The sequence below is a fragment of the Nuphar pumila genome, chromosome 8 (genome assembly GCF_984573655.1).
Source record: "Nuphar pumila chromosome 8, dmNupPumi1.hap1.1, whole genome shotgun sequence".
Lineage (NCBI taxonomy): Eukaryota > Viridiplantae > Streptophyta > Magnoliopsida > Nymphaeales > Nymphaeaceae > Nuphar > Nuphar pumila.
The window spans coordinates 111,473,339-111,491,977 of record NC_143256.1 but is presented as its reverse complement, the minus strand read 5'-3'; the positions used below and the strand labels follow the sequence as shown (position 1 = coordinate 111,491,977).

The following is an 18,639-nucleotide window of genomic DNA, read 5'->3' as shown; positions in this document are numbered from 1 at the left end:
GGAGATGCCATTATTAGGGCTAGTGGCTGTCAAAGAGCTACTAAGTCTCACCCTTGTATTTGTGCCACCACTTTATGTTAAACCCAGTTAGTTCAGCTGCCCTATTAAGTCTTCACCTTTTATCTATTGTAGCTTCCACCTTCTTACAGAGAATTGCATGCAATTGGATGTGGCAATAAAGTGAGATGATGCAATACCATCTATGTGCATGTGTAGGTTTTCATTGAGCAATTGACAGGCAACAACTTTGATGTTGTAGTTTGTAATTGTAAAAACAAAAAAAATTGAGACTATTGATGTAACTCCGGAGATTTTTTTATAATTATTTAATTAATAAATATAAAATGTATGTCTCAATTTTGGTTTGAATTAAATTTTCATTTGAGTGTGAATCTCAAGTTAATTTTAATCTTAATTTCAATTTCAATTTGGGATGAATTTCAATATGAATTTAATTTGAGATGAGAATTTGGATCAATTTGAATTAAATCAAGGAAGCTTGACCCATAATGTGAGACACCCCGCTTATGTACTTGAGTTAAAGTCAAACTAGCTAGAAAGTTTTCATATTATGGTAAAAGACCTAGTTAGTTAATTTATCTCACAGTTTTCTAATTGTCTTGAAATTCTAATTAGTTAGGATCTTTAAATTGACACTAAATTTATATGAATTTTAAATGAGACAAGGAGAGAATTTTATTATTGGATTAAAAAATTCATAAAAAAAGTATAAGAGACCCTTCTACCTACCTCTTCCCACAGGCCTCTCTCTCTCTCTCTTTTGCCTATTCTCTCTACCTCCTATGTCGCTCTCCCTCTTCTTTCTTCCTCCCACATGCCCCTCTCCTTGGAAGAAGAAGGTACAAGTGGTGTGGTTGCATCTACATGGTGGTGTACACGTAGGAAAAAATCATAGTTGAATACAAATTTTGAGAACTTATCCTATAGATTTTTCAATTTGAGGTAGGCACACCAGAAACTTTTGTGTGTGTATGGGCTAGATACATCTTATGGAATGATCTTCAGATGTGTATCAACATGCATATCAGCCTAAATCCACCTAGGTACTGATATATTTTTTAGCATGGAGGTTTTAACAAACCAAAATCCTTTCTGAAAACTGTTTTGAGAAAAATGTAATCCCTATGAGATTGTGTTTGATTTCAGATGTAGATTCATGAGTGTATTATGTTTATGTGATTACAACATAATTAAATGTGTGCAAGTATGAATCTGATGTGTTCTTGATGGATTAAAATTGTTGGATATAATTTCTTTATGATTTTGATGAAAAGCATGAAGTTCTTGTGTGTTTTTCGAAAACTGCATGTTCTATGTATTTTTGTCAGTATGTGTGTAACATGTGTATGAAGCTATTGTAAAAATCTCAAATCCAAAATCGTTCTGATTGAATAATGGTAGAATTTATAAGGACCAGTAAATTTTGTGATAATAGTTTCGAATTGAGAATTTGTGTTTAATTTCATATGATGGTTCTATATGTGAACCAGATGAACATGGCTTAGTTCCAAAGATAAACCAGATGAACACATAACCTCTTAATATAAAGTATGTGGGCCTATTGAGGTTGGAAATTTATGCCATCACTTGTAAACAATTTTTGAATACTATATTGTAACTTTTTGTTATAAAGTTATGACAGGTTGCATGATGTGTTAAAATGCAACATGAAGTTATATGATATCATAATGTGTAATAAGACATTAAATGCATGCATGCGTATGTGAATGCTTATGAATGAGCATGTGGATTAAAGAACCATTATGGTGTAATAAGTGCATGTATATGTCGTATGACATGTAATGATAATGTGTTATAAGACATGAAAAATATGCATGCACACATGATTGTTTTTTAATGAGAAATGGGTTGAAAGAAATCATATGATGCTAAAGATGCACCATGTTATAAAATGAATATACATGCTTAAATAGCATAAATATACTCTAGAGTGGTAGGCGAGGATATAAATGCCCGATTGTTTTAAAGGTATCAAGGCATACCGAATAGGTTATCAACATGAATGAGCTAATAAAATGTGCAACTACAATGAATGAGTAGTATGATGCTCATGTCATGAATGCCAATGTGGAAAGTTATCTTCAAAGGGTACTTGAGTTATTGAGTCATGAAGTGTTAAATGATATATGTCACACATGATAACATGCAATGACAGCCCTAATAAATAGGACCCAATAACTCATTTAAATTGTGACTTACCTTGGAAAGCGTAGGTGATACAAAACTTCATTGGACAATTATGTTGTTTTGTAAGAGCTAAGCACCACATTTGGTCTCTAGTCCTCGAAGTTAGGGGACAAACTACCAATGTGTCTTAGGTAATAAGTCCATATCTTCTGCAAAAGTTCATGATGCATCTTGTTTTTATGCTACTACTGGTGAGATTTCTCTCGATCAAGGACCACCCACAGTGGGATTGATTCAATGAAGCACTCAGGTCATTAAAATACATAGCATAATAAACCCCTGAGTAACTTTATAGGAGAAAAATGAAAGCCTTACACTTGAAGTTATAGAAACACAAATTAAGACAAAGTCATTTCATGTCATGAGTCGCGTACCAAAATTCAGTGTGTTTAGAATATTTCAATGTTGTACGAGCTTAACTACATTTTCGACCTTCAAAACTCATTCTCAAGGGACTTGTCCAAAGTAACAATTAAACTAGAGGTTTTCATCTTTTTAACAAGCAAAAAATCAGGTCTGTCAGACATCAGGATCAAAAAGTTATGACCAAAACAAGATGACTTGTTTAGTAAAAAAACTTATTTTTCAAGTAGGTCACACTTTGAGTGCATTTTTTACTACCAAAACTATTGAATTGAGATTTTTACTCAAAAAATGGATTAAAGTGGAAGATGTTAACTTTTTAACACATTAAAAATCACCTAAAATCGACCTCTGGATATGAATTTATGGCTGAAACAAGTTGACTTATCAGACTTGTTTTTATCCAATTTTCTAACGAGAAATCATTTATCGTTATTACTTTCATTAATTCTCATTATTAGCTATAACAACACAAATTCACGTGTTGTTATTATGTTTTTCTTCTAACGTTTGTCGTTATCAATATTTGTCATTAATGGAAGACTTAACGACAAATCAATTATCGTTATCAGTCAACCATTTGTCATTATTACTTTTCAAAATGACCCGCATTTTTTGATGTCAACATCCTTAAGAATGATGCGTCCCAGCCCATTTTGGACTTTTTTTGACAACCCAAATTGTCCCCTCACTTAATGATCTCCATTAAAACCAAATCCTATCCCCTAATCTCCTCCTTAAGATTAAATCTTAGCCATTGGTTCAAAACCTTTTAATTTCAGTTGTTAATCCTTCTTTGAATCTTGGTTATGTAGGAGACGTATTTGGATCCACCAAAAGCAGAAAAATAGGGGTGGCTTTCCCTCCCCATAAGAGATACGGTTTTTATCTTCTTAACACCTTTGCTTTGTTGAAATCTCTGCAAAAGCAAAAATAACCTAGTTCAAGCCAACAATGAGCATAGTCTACAATCTAGATCACCGAACTTTCCCATTTTGGGAGATCAAATTAAGCCAAAGTGTCGTTTGTGCCCCCCTCATTCAACGATCATAGACAGAGATACCTAAGTCCATGGTAAGTTGATTTTATTTTGATGTATTTTAATCATTTTTATTGTTTTAGATTTGTCTAATGTTCACATATTATTCTTTGTCTTGTATTTTTTTGAGTTTTGACAGCTCCCACCATCGGTCTTGTCTTTTCTAGGTATATGTGTTTGAGGTACACTTCTTCTTCACAATGCAACTCTAGCAACAACGATCTGATGTCCTTGATCTCGTTGATCCCTGCTCAATGAAGGAGAAAATGCAGAAGGTCTTGAAGAATAGTCTCATTATCTTCTCAAATTCAGATCCAAATTTAGATCTTATATCCATTCTCTAAATAAATTTTCACTAGAAAAACCTGTATTTTTGCTTTCACAAAAGCACATTTATTATGTGTGAAAACTTAGATTGACAACACGCCCTAATAATGATTTAAATGCTTAATCATTGGTATGTGAATGAATTTGCTATCATTGGCCAGTTGAATGCATGCATTTAATTGTTATAGTTCTTTGGAATGCATTATATATTATTGTATTGCACATGTTCTAAAAGATGTATATTCTCGTGTATGCTTTATTCTGTACAAACATGCATGGTTATTGTGTTTCTACTGAAACTTGATGAGTTTGACCTTTATATCACAAATATACAGGTAATAAGCTTGAGCTTGAGCGATGGCATTATGCTACAGGTGGTGTCAAGAACCAAATGCTTAGATATATGATTAGTCTTAAATTGAAGGACTTGTCAGTTTGTATGACAATTATTTAGAAACAATTTAGTTAATTGATGAATGATTTTAAATTGATTCATGAACTGTATTGTATCTTTTATGTTTCAGATTTAGATTCTTGAGTTGGAATCGAATTACAAGTTAGATCTAGACTCAAGTTCAATAAGAAAGTTGAATATAGTCTCATGTTGTGTTTAAATACCTGTAGCTAGGGGTGTCAACGGGTCGCATTTACTCGGACCAAACCCTATAGGGTCTAGGTAAGGTGACAAATAATAAGACCCGATTAAGACTCGGGTTTGAACCCGAAGGTCTGATTAATACATAGACCCAGATATAGTTTATGAAATTTTATACCAGACCCAAGCCTGACTCAAGTTTTTATTAAGACTCATAATTTTTTAATATAAAAATAATAAAAAATATTATTTTACCAAGTCTGGTTCATGTAGTTCATATCGGGTCTGAGTATGGTTTCTTTTATGGTAGACCCGATTAGACCCAGGTCCAAACCCGATACTATACCCAAAAATCTGGTTCAAGTTGAATTCCATTATAAGAGGATATTAAACATTGGTGCTTACGCATGCTGACTCCTTAAAGCTTGATTCAATTAAGGCAATGTGTTAGATGAAACATCGTCTTAACTGGCACATTAAAAAAAAATAATTTTGGTTAATATTTTGAGGTGTTATACATAAAGGCTACCTCTTTACTTTCCTTGGCAATCACTCACTACACCAAAATGACCCTATAGTGATGGCTCCAATCCGTTACTTAAAAGGCTGGAGCTGTCACTATAAGCAATAGTGACGACTTAGTGCCTGAAAATATAAATTTTGTCACTATTACTTATAGTGAGTGATGACTTGGTCAGCCACTAATTCCTTGTTTAACCATCACTATGGGTCCACACAAGACATCTTCATGAGTATTAGTGATGACTTCCACCATCACAAATACATGTTAATGGTGACAGCTTAAGCCATCACTAGTACTCATTTAGGGTTAAAAAAACAAAAAATGCTAGATAAAATTTGTAGAAAACCACAATATATAAAGAAAGACCATTGATAGAAAAACAAAAGCTACTGCATTTCTCGATTGTCATAAAAACAGTCTTGTTCTTTAGTGACAAAACTTTTATACTTACATGAAAAAAAACATTTAAATAAAAATTGAAACAACAACTAAATATATATATATATAACGACAAACACCATGGAACATACTAAAAGAGTGACAATAATTATAGCATTGAATAAATAATGTTTCAAGACTCAATTTCACAACTAACAATTAATTAAAGCCACTCACTTGTAACTATAAATCAATATTATCACTTGCTCACGAATTCATTGAAACTAATTATTCATTTGAATTTGTTACCAATATCCAAAGCTCAAGAATAACACTGAGCTGATATGAAGTACATATCCTCCGATATGAAAGAGCTCTGTAATGTTATGAAATTGTCCATAGGTATCACCAAAAATTGTCACAGGTCTTTTCACAAGCTACATTCAAGAGAAAAAAAAGGACCTCCATTTAAAAAAATATTAAAAGTTATGCCTTATAATATGGGTAATAAGAGTAGCATTGTCATAAAAGCAATAATTTTTGACAAACAACCAAAAGGTGTTGGCTTGCAATATAAAAAAAATGTTCTATTAAAAAATGTGTTCATGTAGAGTATACCACTTTTTAAATGACCTCATTTTCAAATGAAATTGATACTAAACGACAACTTGCTAGATGTAAAATCAAGAAAAGCACATGAATATAAGATCTAAGTTGGTTACCAATCATTATATGAAAGTTCAACTACATCATGATATAAGCACCAAAACTTTGGAAAGCTTTGGCAACAAAGACATTAAATAAAGAAATATTTTACAAGGAACATGAGCACATTCACAACTAGGCATTGCTTTCTTCCATCAAGATCTCCTAACCTTTCTCACATAATGTTCTTATCTTCATTTTAAAAACAATGTGCAAATAATTAATGAACAGTCCATATCAATCAATCATGTCATTAACATCAAGATTATGCATTTTCTAAGAACAAATACCACTAAAATATTAAAAAGAGCATGAACCATTAAAAATTCATAAAAAGCTAGTTACCATTGATCATAATTAGAAAACAAAACATTAAAATTAATGGCTATGAACTTCTGCCCATGGTGACTATCAAGTTCTATTTATTGGTCAAGGTCTAGCATCCAAATGCCAACCCACATGCATGTTCACATTTCACACATGTTTGCATGCTTATGCAATATCCCACTGAGTTTAGCTTTGAAAATGCACACAAATGCATGTATACTTCCATCACTAGGCACATTTGAGTTATAGTCACCACATTAAGAAACAAACCTCATGCATGATCACACTACACTAAATTATATAACATTCTCAATATTGTATACAAGTTTGATAAATGCCAAAATTTTCAAAATTTTGACTGTTTCCTATCATTTTTGCTAAAATCTTAGAACAATTGATAGCAAATATTCTTCTACTTTTTACTTAGAAAAAAACTTCAAATAAAGAAATTAAATCCAAAATAGTTATAAAAAAAATAAAGTTCTTAGAGAATACATTCACAACCACCTCAAGCATCAAACTAACATTGTCATACAATAAGAACTTCTTGACTAAAATAAATAAAATATATAGTAACACTCAAATTGGATAGAGAAGTGAACACATGGGATTCTGTAGACATAATCTCTTTCAGGCACTTCATCAAATAGTTGATTTGCACATTCTTGGTAGTTGGTTGCATGAGCTCACCTTCTTAACCATCAATCTTGAGAATCAGATCTTAAGTCATGCGAGACAAATATATACATGCATAGTTAGATAAGATTCAAAATGGGGAGATGCGTAAGAAGGTAGGCATTGCATCCATTGAAAATAAGATGAGAGAGAATCGTTTACGGTGGTTTGGACATATTCAGCGAAGGCCTAATGATGCTTCAGTTAGAAGGATGGAGAAATGGGATAATATATTAGTTAAAGGAAATCGGGGTAGGCCTAAGAAGACTTGGATGGAGATGATAAGAAAGGATATGAATGCTTTGAACCTCAATAGAAATGATTGGAGGAGAAGGATTCATGTGAAAGACCCATAATGATTTTCTTTGTTAGTTCATATCGCCGACCCCAATTGTTTTGGGAAGCATGCGGACCATAATTTAGTACATGTGATGAGGATATTTGGTTATTTCACTACAATACAATCATTTTTACTACAACAATAATTTTATCTGAACAATTTCCCGTTTCATTCTTAAAGCTACTTTTATATAAAAAAGAAAGTCATATTAAGACAAAAGACAAAAATCTAAAAATCATCTGATATTAAATAAAAAAGGAAACATAATTTTTTGAAGAAAAGATGAAAGGGCAAATATTTTACATCAATAAGAGAAATTGTTCTTGTTCTCCACTCCTTTGGTAGCCTCACTTAATGACAAAATAGTAAGCAAATTCATGAACATTCATATTATCAGAGTGAGATATTAAAAAGAGTGAGAGAAAAGACAAAAAAAGATGAAAACATAAAAAATTGAAAGAAATCAAAATCTGTTAAGATGAGAAAATAAGGTTGGCAAAGAAGCAACTGAATGTGAATCGTTCCACAGACCTCCGATTCAGATCCTCTCAACCCCTGATCCCCATCTTCAAACGCTGATCCTCTGCAGGTGAGAGAGAGAGAGAGAGAGAGAGAGAGAGAGAGAGAGAGAGAGAGAGAGAATGGCTCCACCGTCTATTCCGTCTCAGAGAACCCCACCACCTCCTCAGCCATCGGGGCAAGTCTCCTCCTCCTTGCTCGATCGATACATTGAACATTAAAAATCTTGTTTTTTTTCCTTTTTTGTTTGAAAATTTTCAAAATCCTTGAGCAGGAAAGGAGAAGTCGCAGATCTCAGGCTGCAATTGCGGCAATTGGCCGGCAGCTTCGCGCCGGGGGCCGATTCATCGAAGCGCGAGCTCTTCAAGAAGGTCATATCCTACATGACCGTCGGCATCGACGTCTCCTCCCTCTTCAGCGAGATGGTCATGTGCTCTGCTACGTCCGACATCGTTCTCAAGAAGATGTGCTATCTGTACGTGGGGAATTATGCCAAGGGCAACCCTGACCTCGCCCTTCTCACCATCAATTTTCTCCAGAAGGACTGCAAGGACGAGGATCCGATGATTCGCGGGCTCGCGTTGCGGAGCCTCTGCTCTCTTAGGGTGAAGAATCTGGTGGAGTATTTGATCGGCCCTCTGGGATCCGGATTGAAGGACGGTAGCAGCTACGTGAGGATGGTGGCTGCCATTGGCGTCCTCAAGCTGTACCATATTTCTGCGGCGACTTGTATCGAATCCGATTTTCCTGCGATGCTCAAAAGCCTCATGCTTCACGATCCTGACGCCCAGGTAGCATTTCTTCCCTTTCTTGTTTTGTTGTTTGTGGGGCTCTGTTCGCGGTCAGCCGTTACTGTTTCTTCAAACCATCTGCCTTTTCATTTTCGAGTCTTATCATATGTTCATGCACAATATCGTTATTCAGATGTGGTTGAATAGAACTTGGTTGAGGTTCAACTGCTTATTTGCGTAATGTCATCGATGGACTGCAATTGATGAAAAGGGTGGTACGCTGCAGATACCTGTTTGCCAGTTCATTGTAGTTAATGAAGAAATTATCAGACGGGCTACTTGGGTTTTCAAGGCTTCATTTCTTTACATCTTTACTTAATTCTACATATACTCACAAACTGTCACATAGGTACTGGTATCGCATAGTTGTTTTACAAAAAAGGGCACGAGGGTGCAGCTGGGCTGTGTTTGTTGGGCACATGCATACGCAATATCTATCTATCTATCTATCTATCTATCTATCTATATATATATATATATATATATATATATATATATATATATATATATATATATATAACAGATGAAACAAATTAAACATATGAATAAAGAACATAAAAATTAGAGTATTTATGCAAACAGATAATGTATCCTATGTATCATATAGTACGTCTAAATCAGCACCGGAACTGCCAGCATCAACACGGGTGCACTAGGCATTTTGAAGTACTCAATTCACATAGCTTACAGAGGAGAACAAGCTTATCCTTTGTCAATCGAAAGTTGTGGCTTTAATAATAACGTGTTTCCATATGTCAGGCTTGTATTGTTATCAAAGAATTGATGATATAGTCATAGTGTTTGTATAGCATTCTATCTAGTTCTATTGCATGCTGGCCACTGCCTCATGAAGGAAAATGGCTGCATTTCAGTATTAGTATCATATCAATCTTGGGTTGAGTGTAATATTTTTGTGCAAAATCTGGTATGGCAATCCCTTCCTATGAATACAAAGTTGCCAGGGTTCTCTTGGTACATTAATCAAAGCACTAAGACCTTAGTAAGCATTGGGTGAATTATGTGACTATCTATGTCACATGGGTGCGGGTGCGGGGATTCTACACTTCCAAAAAACCCGGATGCGGGGGTGCGGCAGGGGCAAAAATATAAATATATATATATATATATATATATATGTATGAATATATATATCATGGTATAGTCTATAAACTTGAACCGGTAACCCCATCCATTTAAAAGTTCCTGCGTATGATATTTCAATAAAGATATCATTTAATCAAAGCTTTTGCATATCACACGCACGCTCTCTCAAATGCAAGAAGAGAGAGTAGAAAAGCATTTCCATGCGAGTGTTGGATCTATCCAAGTGATAAGCATATCCTGAATCCAGATCCAGTCTCATGGAGTTCAAAAAAATAAATAAATGGTGACACTCCACCACGTAATAGGTGCTGAACTGGGTTCGGGGGAGTCATCCAAAAACGGGAATAACGCTAGTGGGGCGTGACTCGTGAGCTTGACAACGTGAAATGCAGGAAGTGGGGCCCACTGTGTCCTTTTCGGGAGCACATGTGTCAACATTTTTTGAGTCCCAAGGTGAGTGTCGGGGGCATAGACCATCGTCACCGTCGGTTTCTACAATCCAATGGTCTGCGTCCCACTGGTTTTGCTGGGGTTTACATCCCGAGGGCGAAAGGGGTTCTGGAAGGCGGTGTCCGTTGGCTCCTTGTGCCTTTAAAAGGCGAAGGGAAGAGAGAGAGAGAGAGAGAGCTAGTCTTTTTAGAGAGAGAGAGAAGAGTCGATCGATCGATCGATCTGAGGGATGGCGAAGAGGAGCGTGAGCGATCTGAGGGAGGAGGAGCTGAGGAGGAAGAGGGTGTTTATGAGGGTCGATCTCAACGTCCCTCTCGATGAGAACCAGAAGATCACCGACGACACCAGGGTTAGGGCCTCCGTCCCCACCATCAAGTACCTCGTCGATCGTGGTGCCAAGGTCATCTTTGCCAGCCATCTGGTAACCAACTCTCTCTCTCTCTCTCGTGGTTTTTTTATTGTAGCTCTGGTGTCGATTGGTTTGGTTGGTAGAGATCCGAGGTGTATTCCAAATGCCATTCCGAGGTGAGTAGCCTGATTCATTGTTTTAAATTCTGCAGCCCATTTCATAGGGCAATTTTAAAAAAAAAAAATCCAAAAAAATGGACAAAAATGACCTTGGGTGCGGTCAACGCACCCAGGGTCGGGTTGACCGCATCCGGTGCCGCACCCGCGTCGAGTCGCATCGACGCGGGTGCGGCACTCTGCTAGCCGAATCCCTGTGACATAGGTGACTATTTAAATATGCACAATGAAGATTGTGCACTGTGCTTTATTTTAGAGCAACACATAATAAGGTGAGTCTTGGTTTAAAATATTAGAAGAACCAATATTTGGCGAACCTAAATGTTAACACTTCTTTATTTTTGAAGTGTTTATTACATGGAGTGTCTGTCTAACACTTGACATATGTCCAACATCTCCAATAGTTGGATGCTTTGAAGTTCGAAAATAGTCATGTAAAAGCCGTGTCAAGAAGTGTCAGTGTTGGTGTAGGACACATGCACGTTGGAACCCTGAGAGTGTTGAGGTAGCATAGTTTAACATAGTTCCTTATGAAGTCTAGGAACTATTGCCATCTTTTAGTTCCATTTCTCATTCCATTAGGGTGCATTTGAGAGTCAGATCACATATCCAAGAATCTGACATGGCTTGGTGTCCATGCTTAAATCCGAGGCTTTCAATTAACTTATCTTAGATCCTCACCCATGAAGATCTTAGATAAAAGAAAATACATGGTTATGAGTCTCGAGTTATGCCTGGTTGGGTGGAAGGGGTTTTCACAGAGTTCTCTCAAGGAACCCTTACAAATATGTCAGTACTGTTTAATTGATTATGTGCATCATTGTAATTATGCGATGTACTTAGGGTGAAACTTTTTCCTGTCTAGTGGTTGATGATATGATATTTTCTATTCTATTGCCAGGTGGTTGCTAATTGTTTGTCCTCTCTTCAAGAAATATTGAGCTTAGAAGGGAACACATCCGAAGAAGCATCTAGAGAGAGAGAATCGTTACTAAGCAAGACAGTTATATATTACCTGCTAAATCGGTATGTCTTGCTTTGCGAAGCTTATTATCCTTTAAATCTTAATATCTGGTTGTTGTTTTTTGTTATTATTCTTCTGAAATGACATAATATCATAGTGCTGAAAATAATGCATTTCAAATAATAACCATTGATTAGGATTCTGCACTTAGTTGTCAAAGGTGCTAGGCGGAGCCTCCTAAAAAGACTAGGTAGGGCCTAGGCGGTACCCTATGTCACATGGGTGCGGGGATTAGACACTTCCAAAAAACCCGGGTGCGGCAGGGGCAAAAATGTAAATATATATATATATATATATATATATATATATATATATATATATATATATATATATATATAAGGGGGTCCGGGGTTCCCCCGATGCGGGTTGGGGGTCCAAGTTTTTTGCTGGTGTGTTTGTTTGAAGACTCGTTACCCACGTTCTGCTTGTTGTGTACTTTGAGGCAACAGGACAAAATTGATGAAACGAAAGGATTGGCAATCTGATCGACCCAGCAGCAGCCTGCTGCGTTCTGCTGACTGTCATGATTCAATCATGTCTGAAACTCCCTGGTCTTCACGAAAAAAAATATAAGCGCAAGGTTTGATGTGGTTTGTTGGAGAGAGAGTCTTCATGAGGCCTACGACTCCACTGCCACGCCATAGGATTCTTCAAATTTCATTTTATATACAGCTGTACGACAGCGCACCCATCTCGTCAGGAGAACAGTGAATACTAATAGCCAACAAGGCTACCACCATCATTATCATTTATTATGGAGAGAGAAAATCCTTTACGAAAAAGAAGGATCAGCAAGGCTACAACCATCATTATCATTTATTATGGAGAGAGAAAATCCTTTACGAAAAAGAAGGATCAGCAAGGCTACCACCATCATTATAATTTATTATGGAGAGAGAAAATCCTTTACGAAAAGAAGGATCTGGATTGAAAAGGCAGGAGCAGCAGCAGCTGTCAGCAGAATTTTTTTTAAAAAAATTCCGCAGCCCATTTCATAGGGCAAATTAAAAAAAAAAACAAAAAAAATGAACCTAAATGATCCTGGGTGCGGTCAACACACCCAGGATCGGGCCAGCACCCTGCTAGCGGAATCCCTGTGACATAGGCGGTACCCCAAATTAAAAAAAATTAAAAAACATATAAAATATGTAAACAAACTACTAAAATTAATAAAAAACATGTATACAACATAAATCAATCAACAATAAGCAATAGAAAAATAATGTCAGTCGAACACTGTAAAACAATTATAATACATAACCTGCTCAAACAAATTAAGAATAAATTAACAATTGAATAAACAAACCATACAACTAACAATGTGAATGAACAATATACAAAAAACAAAATCATGGATATGAAAAAATTAACAACAACAATAGACATAATATAAGTAATAGAAGATTTGATTTCAATCAAGTGAGCATAATTTTCACATACTTGAGATTTAGAAGCACTTGCATGTTTGTCACCAGGAACATGCCTTTCACTGTCAGAAACCAGTTCTTTCATGGTTCCCTGTTAATTGGTCCAGGCGAAATACTGATATTCTTGTCTTCAATGTGGGCTATACTGGAATTTTAGCTTAAAAAAGGACATCTAAACAGGGAATTCTAGATTGGTCTTATCACATTCAATAAACCTTTATAAGCTCACAATATGGTGTTTGTCTAACAAAGTGGGGTACCTAATTTGGAGCTTGCAACTATTTGTTTCTTTTCCAATTAACTACACATCCACATGTTTGACTCACAGGGGCACGCCTGACTCCCTTCCCTAATCCTCAAATGATTTTTCTTATCCATGGACCAGGACACATGAAAGAGCAACATTCACAAAGCTACTGGTCAAACACTCAGTTAGCGAATGCCTAACAAAGAAGAAAAGAAGGAATCAATCAAATATATTCATGATTCCTTCATATCCACTTTCAACAAAGACTACAAGCCCCATTTTTGTGAAACCTAACCCAAACTCAAATTTTCCTTTCACATTGAAACATAATACAGTTAAAGAAGGAAAAGCGAGATACACAAACTCCCTCCTTCCTTTGAACCGACAAAAATAAAAAGAAATAAAACAAAGATCAATTCGATCCAGAATCACGTGCCTTCTATGGAGAACAGTGGAAGAAATTCCCATATTTAAACCAACAAAGCACCACCAAGAAAAAAAAAACAAAAATTTGGGACGACCATTGATCATAATCTCATGCAGAAAAAGCAAAAAGCACAGAAAGGCCAGACATAGGACCAACATAAGGTAACAATGAGGCAACGACGACGAAAGACGAATAGGGAAGTGGGTGATACCTTCAGATCGATGTTGGAGCGAGCAGAGAGCCAATGGCTAAAGTCGGGGTCCTTCTGGATCATGCGCCACTTGCTCGCCCCATGCTTATCGACACCTACGTGGAGCGCCTCCTCCGACGATATATATATATATATATATCGGGTACGTACCTGTTATCTTCTTCTTCTTCTTATGCTGCCCTAGTGAGAGAGAGGAGAGGAAAAGGGGGAAAAGGTTTTCCCTTTTCCCCCTTTTATATCGAGTCAACGTAAAAAAAATAATTTGGACCGACCTAGGCTTAAGCCTAGGCGGTCCAAGCCTAGGTGTCGCTTAAGTGAGCTAGGCAGTGCCTAGGAGCTAAAATAGGGCCCCACCACCTAGACCTGGTTGTTAAGTTATATGTATAACTTCATATATAGTTATATATATATATATATTCAAGATATATGTAACTATAATGAATAATGTAATTTAGATTTCCCACCAGGGGCATTTTGGTCATTTTGTACAAGTTAAAAAATAGGTTTTTCTTTATTCTTCTTTTTATTTTTGTATTTTTTATTTCTTTGTGTAAGGGCATTATTGTAATAGGCCTCCACATAGCCGTTGGGAGGTTTCCTCTTGGCCTCTTCTTGTCTATAAATATTATATAGCTTCTTTGAAGCTCCTTGATGAATAAATTCATTATTTTTAATTGTTGCCTCTCTTTTGATATTGTATGCACTCTTGTGCTTGTGTAAGCCTTAGTGCTTTTTGGATATGTGCACTTTGTGATTGCATTCTTCGTAAACCCTTAGCAGTTTTTGTGCTTTGGACGATTTGTGGGTGTGATTTGTGCCTCTTGAGTGAGGTGTGTGAAGACTCCTTGTTTCATTACATTGGTCGCCCAGGCGGTGGGGCTGCACCTACCTTGCCTGGGCCGCCTAGGCTCCACCTTAGACAACTAAGATTCTGCAGTCTTGAATTCATAATATAAGACATGAAAAAAATGGAACCATAGTTTCTCCCAGAGTTAACGGAAGCGCCTAGGTAAAAGGGGAAGCGCGCTTCGAAAGCGCGAAACGTCGCGCTTCCGAAGCGTGAGGGGAAGTGCCCCCTTTTTTGGGAAGCATGCTTCCCTTTTATGGGAAGCGCGCTTCCCCCACGCTTCCTCATTTTTTTCATTTTTTTCGCTTCCACCTTGCTTCCGGTTCACTCCCTAGGTCGCTTCCGGTTCGCTTCCTAGGTCGCTTCCGAGACGGTTCAGAATTTTCTTCTAAGTGGTCCCATGCTTCCCCGCTTCCTAAATTTTTGAAAGTGCCTCGCTTCTCGTATCGCTTCCCGCTCCCGCTTCCTCGACTGGTAACTCTGGTTTCTCCATTGGTTCATGAGAAAAATGAAAGCAATATGTTTTGATATTTTCGGCATGCATATAATTTGATCTTGCATATCTACCAAAGAGTACTTGGATTTCGCATCCTTTTCCCCCCTTATTAGTTTTTTGACATGTCTATTGTTATAGTAGATTATTTATTTGCTTTCTAAGTGGATTATTTACTAGGTATGTTTGTTTTCTCTGAAATGAGCCCATTCCTGCAGGATCAAGGAGTTTAGTGAATGGGCACAGTGCCTGGTACTTGACCTGGTAGCTAAATATGTACCCTCTGATGGCAATGAGATATTTGATATAATGAATCTGCTAGAGGATAGACTTCAGCATGCAAATGGTGCTGTTGTGTTAGCGACAATCAAGATGTTTCTTCAGTTGACCATGTCCATGTCTGATGTGCATCAGCAGGTACATTGGGTACTTCTAGTCGGATGAATTGTGGTTGTAGGATGTAAACTATGCATTTTTCATACATTGGGTAATGATTTTATTCCTGCTTTGAACTTTGTTTTTCTGTGATTATTATTTATGGTTTATGGCACATTTTTTGCTATTGATTGAACATAAACAATTTCTAGAGTTTATTTCTTAATTTTGAAATGTTAAATGTAGAAATGCAATTGAAAATTCCATTATGTTGACTATTTTCCTGTTTTTGTGATGCTAGATAGTTTTCTTCTGTTTTTTTTTTCTAGTTATCTTTATTTTTCTTCTTTTGCCCTGTTAGCCTAATGAATGAACGGGGAAAGAAAATTCATTTAGTGGACTGCTTGTAGATGGGCTTGTTGAACCTCCACATGCCCAATGCTTTTGCGACCTCTCTCTCTCTCTCCTGTGTGTGTGTGTGTTGCAAGCATGTCTTTAGCTAGCACTTTCTTGTTTGGGGTGCTAGTGTATTTTTTGACTTGACTTGATGTAGATGTAGACAAGATTATTCGACTATACAAGGTCTGAGTTGTAATTTTGGATCAATATGAAACTCAGGATGTTGTTTCAGGACTTCACTACTTCACTGCTGTGGTTTAATAATCTAAGTAACTCCAGGTTCAATTGATTTACACCTGTAGAACCATGTTTGAGCTACTCATCATGGCAGAAACTGAATGTTGCCAACATAGGCCTTGACAAATCTGATACCTCGGGAAACATGCCTGAAGTTAACTTGAGGAAGAAAAGCAAAGAGAATAGATGAGAAACAAAGGTTGGATTGTGCCCTCTCCCTAGGTCATGTCCTCTTTATATTAATGATAGTGACAAATTTAAAGAATGCCTTCATACATGATATAATATACAACACGCCTCTATGAAGAATAAATGACAAAAATACCCTTAGACACGATACACACAAACTCATGCCATCTCTAACACGCTGTCGCTGTCTCAAACTGTACATGGGTTTATTATGAGCATGTGCAGGTTGCTTTTTAGATCCCAATGTCTAGTAGAGGAGAGTGGTTTGGTGAATAAATTGTAAAGAAAGAAGCGCCTTCAAGCACCAACAAATGTCCACCAAATGTCAAGGGGGTAGATAGTCAAGATTGGATATTGATCAAAATGTCCACAATATGATCCAATAGTGATTACAATACACAAAAAGGATAAATGTGCAACCATTTAAAATCCAAAATTATAGGTTTCTAAATCCATCATTTTGAGAAGCTTTCAAGTTTTATCAAGGCTTACTGGTACCAGCTATCACACGTATACTCCATTTTGGCCCCCATATTGTGTCCCCTTGTATGGTAGTCATAATGGAAACTTCATAAAAATGGCTGTCCCTGTGTTGGCAGCTGTGTCCATGTGACATAGGGTGCCAGGAGCCCATCAGCTAGGAGTCCCAAAGTAGGGTTAGTGCACAAGTAGTTGGTGCACCTCAGTCCAACCAACTGCAAAGGTCGGACTAATATCTACCTTGATCTGTATAGGACCCCATTTAGCCTGAATCACAATACGTTAAATCACTTTTCTAACAAGATGGAAATCAAGATCTTTGTTGTTAAAGCAGAAAGCAGAGCAATGCAAAAAAATGAAATTATGAAAGTATAAACTATAAAAGCCTACCAAAAGCATGTAGTTGTGTGTGTTCATGTGCACATGCCTACATGGAAGAAAATCAGGTGCATAATTAAGGCAGGAAGTCATGCTTTCCCATTAACAATAAGCATATCCCACAATGCCTCCTTATTGTTGATGCTGCCCCTAGGGATGCTTCTAATACCGAGGGTTGCATTGTGGATGAATGTTCGCATACCAGTCACAATTCATGGTAGGCGTACTTTGGGGTTCTGAGGGCACTCATTCTACTAATGGTGTGATCTTTTATCAAGCACTGATGCAAAAACTGAACATACCAGGAAATTTGTAAATTGGTATGGGTCAAGGCATGTAGCAGACTCAGCTTGAACATCTGAAACCCCGGCTGGATGAGATAATGAATCATGTGGACCAATCATTCCCAATGTTAGAGGCTTATCTCATTTATTAATACTTGAATCAATGCCAACTTCAGTCATGTGCTCTTCCAACTGAGAATAAAATGTGTTCTATGGTGCCACCTGATATTCAGGAAGTTGCAATAATTACTCTAACATTTATAACATCAATTTTTGTTTTAGAAACATTTATAGTAGAAAAGAGGTGAGCAACCATCCACTGAGACAGTAGACAACTTAACTTTCCAAATCATTCACAAACTACAAAGCAAACATGTTGAACTAGACAATGTTAAAGAGAGAGAGAGAGATTGAAAGTGTTGAATCCTGAAGCATGTAGACAAATTTCTTTACATAAGATAACATGACAAAAAAAGTAAGGCCAAGGAGTTTGCTTGCACAACAAGGAAAATAAACTGAGAGCCTATCAAATAAAATGGCATAACATGCTTCATGTTAAAGACAAAAAGAAGGAAGAAAGAAATAAGGTACAAATATCAATTTTAGAGAGGCAGAACACAAAGAGAACTGTTGTGGTGGAAAGTTGAGTCAGACATGATCCAACAGGATTGACCCAGTCTGATCCATGCCCCAAACTGAGAAACTAGTATATCTTTCCCTCTTCCAATTTG

General features: G+C 36.7%; 1 protein-coding gene across 1 annotated transcript in view; it reads left to right on the top strand.

Moving 5' to 3' along the window:
• The first annotated feature begins 8,301 nt into the window (after positions 1-8,301).
• LOC149830225 (beta-adaptin-like protein A) overlaps positions 8,302-18,639 on the top strand; it is a 28,984-nt gene continuing 18,646 nt past the window's right edge. The window contains 3 exon segments of the mRNA XM_090015750.1: positions 8,302-8,811; positions 11,792-11,916; positions 15,785-15,983. Of these exon segments, the coding sequence (XP_089871876.1) occupies positions 8,404-8,811; positions 11,792-11,916; positions 15,785-15,983 (732 nt within the window). The 5' untranslated portion in view covers positions 8,302-8,403.